This window comes from Salmo trutta, chromosome 20 (genome assembly GCF_901001165.1).
Source record: "Salmo trutta chromosome 20, fSalTru1.1, whole genome shotgun sequence".
NCBI classification, from domain to species: domain Eukaryota; kingdom Metazoa; phylum Chordata; class Actinopteri; order Salmoniformes; family Salmonidae; genus Salmo; species Salmo trutta.
In genome coordinates this window covers 15,319,976-15,330,939 of record NC_042976.1, presented here as the reverse complement: position 1 = coordinate 15,330,939, position 10,964 = coordinate 15,319,976, and the positions used below count along the sequence as shown (strand labels likewise).

Genomic DNA, 10,964 nt, shown 5'->3' with positions numbered 1-10,964 from the left:
ACATAGCGTAATCTGCATACAGAGGCATTGGGTGTCAAGATACTCTGTTTCAGCAGGATTATATCCTTTATTGAGACATTGGCACTGCCACTGATCAATGTGGCACTCTTCTTGACTGCTTAGCTGGCACCAGGAAGAGAGCTTTCCATCTGGTGCTGCACTGGGGTGATGTGATGGAGTACGTGCATACACATGCACACACACACACGCACACGCACACGCACACGCACACGCACACGCACACACACACACACACACACACACACACACACACACACACACACGACTCATGTGATGTTGGCATCAAGGTTTATTATCCTTTATAATGTACAATATACAAAAATATAGAGTACCAAAAAATTCACAGTGTCTAAAAGGCAGTGATTACAGTCTACGTCACATATCTAACAGTACCAACAGGTCAGTTGCATAGAAGGGCACCGAGCCAATCAGGGGACAGAGCTCCACAATGTGACATCCAGCTTGTCCAATCAAAAGTGACTACAGGGCCAGCAAATCAGAGGGAGTCACCATTTAGGGGGAGCCAATTACAAACCCAAGAAACGTGGGTGAGGCATGTGGGGAAAGGAAAACCACATGACGGAAGTGTTACTGTAAGTCCTCTAAACAGCAGAATTACTTTTATTTAATTTGAGCTAGCTAATGGACTATGATAATACTGTACATGACTCTTTGTTGTACATTTGCTGTATCACGTTCTTGTTTTACATTTTTTATTAAGGTAGGGCTTTTAATTATAATTTTTTATTGTGGTGGTGACATTGATTCTGTATTAAACTGGCATGAGTGTCTCTAAAACGACAGGCTATCTTTGTTACTCTAAGATACTACACAAGATGTAGCCAAACTGTACATCTGCACAAAGTAACAAAACAGCTGTTGTGTATTCATTACGGAAACCGTTTAAGAGCAAAACAAGAGTTTTTATTCGACAAATTCATGTACGTCCCTCTTCGTTTCATTCCGTTTGTGAAACATTTTGTAACAGAATCGGTGGAATGAATACATCCCTGGAAAAGATGTCTAGGCCGTAGTCAACCAGTCACAATGACAAGCTCTATCCCCTTACAAACCCCATGGTTGGTGTGTACATAGCTGCTGCACTTTTTTACAACTATAAGGCTTCAAACAAAACAAACAAACAAAAAACAGTGTTAGCTATACAATAATATACATTTACATTATACTAACCTTTAGATGTCATTAATGGTCTGCAGATCGAAGGCTGTCTCTTATGTACAGATAGAGCTCTCGTGCATATAGCGGAACTATAGAATTAGAATGATAGAATAAAATCCTTCTATTTCTATGAGAGGAACTAGAAGCATCGCTGCTGAATTAGCATAACATCAGGCATAATAAGAAAATATAGCTCAGTTGTGTTTCTCAAATTCCTTTATGATCCAAGCTTCCCCATGAGAACCGCGCAGCTCTCGTTAACTTACAATGATTAACATCTTATACGTGGAACACACAGAAACCCAGCGGAACATCAGAAGTGCCATCATCATAATGTGTGAAAGAATGCACATAGTCCTTTACAGATCCTGTCATATACAGTCATATGTAATAAAGCAATACATTTACATTGTACAAAATACATACAGAGTTGTCTGTTCCTCTCCTCATTCAAGCTCACAGGCATACACATACGAAGCAAGCAAACATACACACACAAGCAAAACATTAATCTCATACCAAAGTATTTCTAAGCATGATTTAGCAATGTTAAGAGAGGGATCCATTAATATTTGCTACAGTCAGACTTATATTTGCTTCTACATAAATCTGTGTTTTATTTTTTGTTCTTATTTGTAAAATATGTCAGATACATATTGGCTACTAAGCTGCTTTGAAAAATGTAAAAAAGAATGAATTTTGTGATGTGAAACTGATGAGAAAGTAAAAAGTGAATCATCTTTTATTTGTGAAATAAAACCTTTCCTCCTATACTACTGTTCTCTCTCTAGCATTAAACAAATAACCTCCCTCATAAAAAACCACTTAAAAAAAGGTGCCACACTACTAGCTTATTATCCTAGCTTGTATGATATCATATCAAAATGCGGTTGCAGTCCAGTTCTGCAAACTGAGCGGTAGTAGGTAGGTACAGTACTCAGTAGAATGTATCAATTCCCTTCTAGAAGTCTTTATAGAATCTGACCCGACATTATCCTCTCTGTTGCATACAGACAGGCACCCGAGGCAACCCAAATCTGTATCTACTGTATCCCATCAACTGATTCCAACTCTCTCAGTCAGACACCTCAGCTCTCTATCCCATGTTCAGATCGTCCCCTGGGAAGCCTACCTATACATTACATAACACAGCTAAGCAGCCTGATGTGTGGGGCCTTGTTTGGACATAAGCAGATTAAAACTAGAGTCTATCCAGCAATGAGTATGTCTGTATCTGTGTGGACCAATATAGGTAGTGTTTTTCCATAACCGATCACACGCTGCCATCCATGGATGTGCCTCTGTTCCCCTGGTCCTCTAGTACCACCCAAAAACATGGCAGAGCTGAAGTCCCAGGTTCTTGTCCTCCTCATGTCATGTGAAGAGGTGAGCTGAGTGCATTCATCCATCCACCTCCAAACACAATAGAACTGATGTTGATCTCTTGAATTAATTGAGTAATTTTTTTGGTTCCCTCATGATTTGCAACCACCGTACTGAAGCAAGGACAGACACCAGGATATGCACTGGTTGGGTTGTTCTGGGTAACTGCATTTGTTGTTGGGAGAATTCTGAGTTTATAATGGGGATAAATGCTGCAAACAGAGGGGATGTTGGTGTCATAGAGACTCATTCATAGAGGTGACCAGACAGACCAGAGAGGAGAAGATGCGGCCATTTTGAGTATTTCTTAAGGCCACCTCTAGCCTCTCTGAATAGCAACACAACACCTACAGTAAGGCGCTCAGGTTGTCAAGTTCCACAGGGATAAGTCGTTGTCCAACTCCCTACTGTAGCTTATAGTGTCTTATAGAGTTCATCATTCAGCTCTCCATCAAAGCACTACGTTGACACTGTGATGTCCAGTACCACGATCAGGTTCCTGGTTCTACTTAGTGAGTCTAGGGGAGGCATCAGCATCCATACTGTATCCACCCCTACAGAGTGCTGATAGTACGTTCCAGGTATACCCTTACACACACACACACACACACACACACACACACACACACACACACACACACACACACACACACACACACACACACACACACACACACACACACACCATTTGGGCGATACCATGGGATAAAGGAAAAGAGAGCAAAAATGAGATTCAGGTCTTAGGTTGTGTTCAGTCACCATGGCATTTGTCACCATGGTGATGGGGGTGAAGTTCAGTTCAGTCTGGGTAGGTAGGTGGGGCTGAGGTCCTTGGGGTGTGTGTCTCAGCTGTGGTTATAGGTCCTGCAAGGGGAAGGGGAGGAGTCAGGTCTGTTGTAGTCGTATTTGCCCAGCGCTGTGGGGTAGTAGGTGGTAGTGTAAACGTTAGTTTGCTGCAGGGGCGTTGGGTAGAAGTTAGACCTCTCGTCTGGGAGCAGGTTGTTCTTGTTCAGAGTCTGGAAGAGGAGAGAAGACAATCATAGCAGATGACAGTGGCTACAAACTTAGACAGAAAACACTGACGGGTGTACAAGGTACGTACTGTTCAGTAAAGTGTAACATACTGTTAGTGTGTGTCTGGGTGAGGTGGGAAGAGTAGAGAAAACAGTCATAACAGTGACATAAGAGTTCCATAACAGTACCATAACAGATGGTTTAGTTTACCAATGACTCAGACAGGAGCAATATCCATATATTATACTCTTACAAGTTGAAAAGTGGGCTACAGTGCTGGGTACTGGAAGTACATCTTTAAGCAAGGTAGAAAACTTCAACAAAATGTGATTTATCAGCCATAAATCAAGCATAATCAATTAACAAATATGAGAGGGATGAATAAATTATAGTAGGTCCCTCTAAATGAGGAAACAGCACAAAATACATTTTTACTGTAGGTTGCTTTCCAAATGGAACCCTTTTACCTTTATAGTGCACTACTTTTGACCAGGGCCAATTTGGAAAGTAGTGCACTATATAGGCAATGGGGTGTCATTTGGGACGCACACTTAATGTAATGCACTTGCACTTTACAGGCAGGTTGCGGCGGCTAGAAGCCACAACAAGCCGACAAAGGGAACACTATGGAGGGCTGCTCAGTAATGTAATTTATCTTAACAGCTCTGGGCCCAAACGCTGCTCAGTAATTGGGTTACAGAATCAGTGAAATGCACAACAACGTCGGCCATTTTGAAACGCCCTGGAGGAGGGTGGTGAGGGCCTGTGAAGAAAGACCAATGATAACAGCAGTAGTTCTCAAGTTGAGCGAGTGGCTCTAGCTAGCTAACCTGGTTAAACCAGACTGAATGCTGTGCTCACAGGTTAAACATAGCAACATCAGTTAAGATGCCAGGCTAATAGTTAGCTAGATTTCCAGGGGGTATAGGGTTAGGGTTAGAATTAGGTTTAGGAGTTAAAGGTTAGGTTTAGGGTTAAAGTTAAGTTTTGGTTAGGGTCAGGGTTATGGTTAGGGCAAGGGTTAGGAAAACTAGGATTTGGAATGGGAATCAATTGTGTGTCCTCACAAGGTTAGTAAAACAACAGTGGATGTGTGTGTGTCTATGCACGCGTGTCTGCATGCAGAGGATTCAGGCCTGTTGTGTGTGTATATGCATGTCTGTGTGTGTATTTATCCACGTGTGTGTCTGTGTGAGTGACAACCCTTGTATACTGTACCTGTGACAATACCTTGAACTCCATGGGCGTGTACTTCTCGTTCTTTGGTGTGGTGTTGCCCTTGTAGTTGAGGTGGTTTGGTGTGGTTGGGTGTATGACGGCAGACTCCTGCGAGGGCTTGTGGAAGCGCTGGCAGTACACATAGACCAGGAAGGACAGAAGGCCCGCCCCCAGGAAACAGGACACGCCTGTGGCTATCAGGTGCAGAGAGGTGAATGCTGCGCAAAAACAACAAAGCAGACAGATGGGAGGTCAGTCATGATGTCTAGTTCAATTATCGGTGTCTGTTATCTGTCGTTTTCGTTCTCTCATCATAACTCTTTCTTTCTTTCCTCATTCTTCTTCACATATTGTATTGCAGCAAAGTGGTAGCCTGGTCACATATCTGTTTGTGCTGTCTTGCCAACTCTTAGTGACAATAACCTCAGGAGTTGGCAAGACAGCACAAACATATTGGGGACCAGGCTAGTAAAATGGTGGTTCATTCAAGGGAATCAAGCTCCTCCTCCTCAGTGCTCCTGCTGTCAAACCTGGAAGCTGTCCAATGGCATGGCGGCACAGCCTTGAAACCATTACCCTTCCCAGCATGGTTCCTACACCTTATTATAATGGTCATCCCCCCTCATGCATATTCCACTTCTGATGATTGGTTCAAAGGCTTGTGCAGCATCGCCATGGTTTCAAAACGGACATGGTGGCATCCCCCCTAAATGGAGATGAAAGTGGGGGGGTATCTACAGCGCTCCTATTACCTCCTGCTGACTGAATGAAAGGATTCATGGAACACACACACGCATACACACACACGCATACACACACACACGCATACACACACGCATACACAGACACACGCATACACACACACTGTAGGTGATTGTTAATCCACTTACCTCTGCATTGCTGGTCCTTATCAAAGCCAGACGCAGGGAGAATCACTGCAACACAACACACAGACAGACATACATGCAGAGACAGACAAACAGTCAGCTACCAGCACATGCACATTCTTACCATGCACAGAAATATCTGGAAACCACCCAAGGGTTCAGAGTAGACTGTAATTTGAACTGGTAGATGATACTTACAGAACAGTACACACAGTAACACAGTACACACAAAGAAACATACATCATGAAACACTAATGAAAACGTCAGACAGTTGGGATTGTTGTGTAGACTAGCTTCTATGATGTTTACCAGACACTTAAAGTCAGTCATCAGGAGGGAGAGGGGGAAGAGGAGGGTGTGTTTTTAATTGAGATGTGGCCATCCTATGATTACATTTTGGGGCAATTTCGCCTGAGCGAGTGTCACACGCCATCCCAGTGACCTTACGATTTCCAACGCCTCCTCCAAAATTGCAATGAAATTAGATGTGATTTGGGCCGCGTCCCAAACGGTACCCTATTCCCTATATAGTTGGATACTCATGACCAGGACACATACACGGGTTGGTTGTTTAGAAACAATGGGGAAAAACAGATAGGGTGGGATTAGATTGTTGATAGCACGTCAACTATATTTGGTTTCCAATGTTTATTGAAAACAGTTACACAATGAGCTCTTGTCCCACATGTCCGTTTCTTGTCATTGTTGCTAGCTATCTGGCCACCCAGAACCATAACAACACTCGGCCTTTGAAGCGCACGCATCACTTTCGTGAAGTTGACCGCTAACCCGTCTATAGGGCTCTGGTCAAAAGTAGTGCACTGTATAGGGTGCCTTTTTGTGACGCTAATTGCATCTGTCTTGTCTCTGGTAGCCAGGGACAGAAAGATCACTACTCTGTTAAAACTAAAAGAAAGGAAACAGCCTTAACAAGGTCCTCATCAGAGGAGCCACTCTAAGAAGCCTGATTTACGGAGACTTCATTTGCATAAATTAAGATAGAAGATCTTATTCTGGTGGGGGAAATTTGATTAGATGTTTGAGTTAGCCACATGCACAGGGTCACAGATGTAGTTGTAGTGTACAGTGAAATACTTAAGCTCCGAGCTCCAACACTGCAGGTGTGAATTAAACAATAATAATCCCATTTCTTTTCCCCCATAGAAGTAGCAGCGGAGGGAGGGGGACCTATGGGCCGGTTTCCCAGACACAGATTAAGCCTTGTCCTGGATGGACTAAAAAGCACTTTCAATAGAGAATATCCATGCTTTTTTTGTATTGGATTAGACTTAATCTGTGTCCAAGAAAATGTCCCTATGTGTATGATGCGTCTTATCTCAGAGTGGTTATGATAATGGTGGAGGTGATGACGAGGATGGTGATGATGATAATGGTTATGATAATGATGATAGTAAATGATTATGAACGATGACGATGGTGATGATCATAATAACAGTTATGATAATGATGATAGTGATGATTATGAACGATGTCGTTGATGATGATCATGATAACTGTTATGATAATGATGATAGTGATGATTATGAACGACGGCGATGATCATGATAACAGTTATGATAGTGATGATTATGAACAATGGCGATGATGATGATCATGATAACGGTTATGATAATGATGATAGCGATGATTATGAATAACAAACAGATCACCGACCGTTTCGAATCCCACCGTACCTTCTCCACTATACAATCTGGTTTCCGAGCTGGTCATGGGTGCACCTCAGCCACGCTCAAGGTCCTAAACGATATCATAACCGCCATCGATAAAAGACAATACTGTGCAGCCGTATTCATCGACCTGGCCAAGGCTTTCGACTCTGTCAATCTGTGTCCAAGAAACTGTCCCTATGTGTATGATGCGTCTTATCTCAGAGTGATTATCACCACATTCTTATTGGCAGACTCAACAGCCTTGGTTTCTCAAATGACTGCTTCGCCTGGTTCACCAACTACTTCTCAGACAGAGTTCAGTGTGTCAAATCGGAGGGCCTGTTGTCCGGACCTCTGGCAGTCTCAATGGGGGATGCCACAGGGTTCAATTCTCGGGCCGACTCTTTTCTCTGTATACATCAATGATGTCGCTCTTGCGGCTGGTGATTCTCTGATCCATCTCTATGCAGACAACACCCTTCTATATACTTCTGGCCTTTCTTTGTACACTGTGTTAACAAACCTCCAGATGCATTTCAATGCCATACAACTCTCCTTCCGTGGCCTCCAACTGCTCTTAAATGCAAATAAAACTAAATGCATGCTCTTCAATCGATTGCTGCCCGCACCTGCCCACCACTATGGCCTATTTACTGCCTTACCTCCCTAACCTTACTTCATTTGCACACACTGTATATAGACTTTTCTATTGTGTTATTGACTGTATGTTTGTTTATTCCATGTGTAACTCTGTGTTGTTTGTATCGCACTGCTTTGCTTTATCTTGGCCAGGTTGCAGTTGTAAATGAGAACTTGTTCTCAACTGGCCTACCTGGTTAAATAAAAATAAATAAAAATAAATGGTGATGATGATGATCATGATAACGGTTATGATAATGATAGTGATGATTATGAACGATGGCGATGATCAGGATGATGTCATGATAACGGTTATGATAATGATGATAGTGATGATTATGAACTGATGATGAAAATGATAACGGTTATGATGATGATGATGACATATATGATGAAAGTGTGTATGGCTCACCTGGAATGTCGTTGCAGTCCCTGTGCTCAGTGCTGTTTCCCACACAGGGGGCCGAGCCTTGAGCCCCACAGACCCGGCTGCGTACCTGCAGCCCTACGTCATCACATGCTGACCACAGAGACCAGGCCATCCAGCCGCCTGTGCACACACACACGAATGTCAGTACACAGACAAATGACCAAGGATTCACTCTGAGTTGAGGTAACCGCTACATTCTTAACATGCCTGGAACCTAACTTGACCACCCAAGCGCATGAAAACAAACAAACTAGCCCCACCACAGCACAGCCACAAATAACCCTAACAACCCTAGCCATATACAAACAGACCCAAGTGGTTGTGAGGTAAACTGTTTTGAGAAAGCAAACCCATAGTTTGTTTAGTGCATAGCCGAGATGTTTTCGTCAAGAGCCAAGCTTTAGCCATGTTTCCCAGGCGACAGGCGCCTGTGTACAGTAAACAGGAAAGACCCTCTCCCAGAACCCTCTCCCCCTCTCCCGGGTTTCCAACCCGTGATGCCAAAAGCCATTCACCCAATGAATGATGGCTGCCATTTTGTTTACCTCTCCTATCAGTCAGCCTTTCAGTCACAGGCTGCCGAAGCTGCTCCTCGTGCTCTCTGATCTCCCCACACCAGTCTACATAGAACAACACAATACAACCCTCACGGTACAGCATCCATATTAGGACAGAGTCACAGGAAGTTGGTGTCCTTGCGACTCTTGAGGCTGTACTAATATGGACACACACACACACACACACACCCTCCTGTCCTTCAATAGTTAGCACAATCTATTTAATCAAGCCATCTCTGACAAGGCCATCAGATAGGGCGGGGACTGACAGACACAAGGTCTTTCGGCTAATTGGAGGTTCACTGTATCTGTAGGGAATAGATGACCAATGTCCTGCCTGTCGGTAAATGTACCGAAGCAGGAGACAGGTGAGGACAAGACATTAGCATGGCAGACAGACAGACAGACAGACAGACAGACAGACAGACAGACAGACAGACAGACAGACAGACAGACAGACAGACAGACACAAGTGTTAGCCCTACGTCAAAAGAGAACATTAACCAGATGAAAAGGGTTGTTTGCATCCCAGATGGCACCCTGTTTCCTATATATTTGTTATTTTTTGAGGCTTACGGCACCTGGTATTCCCAGGCGGTCTCCAGTCCCAGTACTAACCAGGACTGACCCTGAACAAGCATGTTCAGCTTGCCACAAGCATTTTCTCCCTGAATTTATGTCCGTTGGGTCATCTCTGAAACTCCTCATTGTGCTTGGGAGAGGCGTCCTCTGAAACATGACCCACCTGGCCTCCTACTTCTTATCACCCTGCTCTCTTAACCCGAGTGTCAGCCGCACCAATGTGTCAGAGGATCCACCGTTCGACTGACAACTGGAGTCAGCTTGCAGATCGAATCCCAGGCTGTAGTGGTGCCTCAGCACTGCGGTGCTGTGCTTTTGTTATAGTCTTGCCTGTGGCTCAGTTGATAGAGCATGGTGTTTGCAACGCCAGCATGGTGTGTGCAACGCCAGGGTTGTGGGTTCGATTCCCACGGGGGGCCAGTACAAAAAAAAAAAAAAAAAAAAATTGCATGTATGCATTCACTACTGTAAGTCGCTCTGGACAAGAGTGTCTGCTAAATGACTAAAATGTAAATGTTGACCGCTGTGCCACCCAGGAAGCCTTCCCTATATATTTTGACCAGGGAATAGTGTGCCATTTGGGACGCAGCCCAGGTAAAAGACAGAAACCAATTCCCTTCCTTGTCTTTAATTACCATCAGGGTGAACTCCTCAGTTCCCACTGACTGACTGACAGCTGGTCTAATTCAATATGAAAGACAGTTTGGCCTTTAGGAAGAAGACAATTGATAAAACCCATTGTTCTGCCTGACACTGTGGTCGGTCTCAGTGAATGCACACACGCACACACACACTTTGTGGGGACACACAATTGAGTCCAATTCAAAATCCTTTTTTCCCTATCCCGTATCCTAACCCTAACCCTAACCTTAACCTCAACCGGAAAACTTAACCCTAACCCTAAACCTAAACCTAACCCTCACCCTAAAACTAACCCTAGCTCCTAACCTAAACCTAATTCTAACCCTAACACTAATTCTAACCTTAACTCTGAACCCCCTAGAAATAGCATTTCACCTTGTGGGGACCAACAAAATGTCTCCAGTTGGTAAAAATGTTTTCATTTACTATTCTTGTGGGGACTTCTGGTCCCCACACACAGACATACACACTGGACGCCGCAGCAGGAACACAATAAATAGTGACACTGGCCAGCAAACTCCAGGAAATAAAGAATGGATTAGGATAGGAATCAGATGAAAAAAATAAAAACTCTTTAGACAAGAGATTAGATATAGTCGTGTCTCTCATTAGGGCTGTGGGCTTATTCAGAGGAACGTCTGAGAGTAACTTTCTACCCAGTCCAGGATTAGCTATAGCTGGCTCACACTCATACATATTACAGAGTCCTATAGCAAACAGAGACACCACACAGAGACACTA

General features: G+C 43.7%; 1 protein-coding gene across 7 annotated transcripts in view; it reads right to left on the bottom strand.

Moving 5' to 3' along the window:
* Nucleotides 1–292: 292 nt before the first annotated feature.
* Nucleotides 293–10,964, bottom strand: part of LOC115155608 (semaphorin-5B) — a 311,769-nt gene continuing 301,097 nt past the window's right edge. For 2 of the 7 annotated variants that reach the window (XM_029702382.1, XM_029702383.1), the window contains exons 20-24: nucleotides 8,988–9,062; nucleotides 8,425–8,562; nucleotides 5,706–5,750; nucleotides 4,816–5,033; nucleotides 293–3,599 (exon numbers count right to left, since the gene is read on the bottom strand). In XM_029702382.1, coding sequence (XP_029558242.1) covers nucleotides 3,429–3,599; nucleotides 4,816–5,033; nucleotides 5,706–5,750; nucleotides 8,425–8,562; nucleotides 8,988–9,062 — 647 coding nt within the window. In that variant the 3' untranslated portion in view covers nucleotides 293–3,428. The remainder of the gene's footprint in view (nucleotides 3,600–4,815; nucleotides 5,034–5,705; nucleotides 5,751–8,424; nucleotides 8,563–8,987; nucleotides 9,063–10,964) is intronic. The other 5 variants (XM_029702384.1, XM_029702388.1, XM_029702385.1 and 2 more) reach the window with 5 other exon arrangements.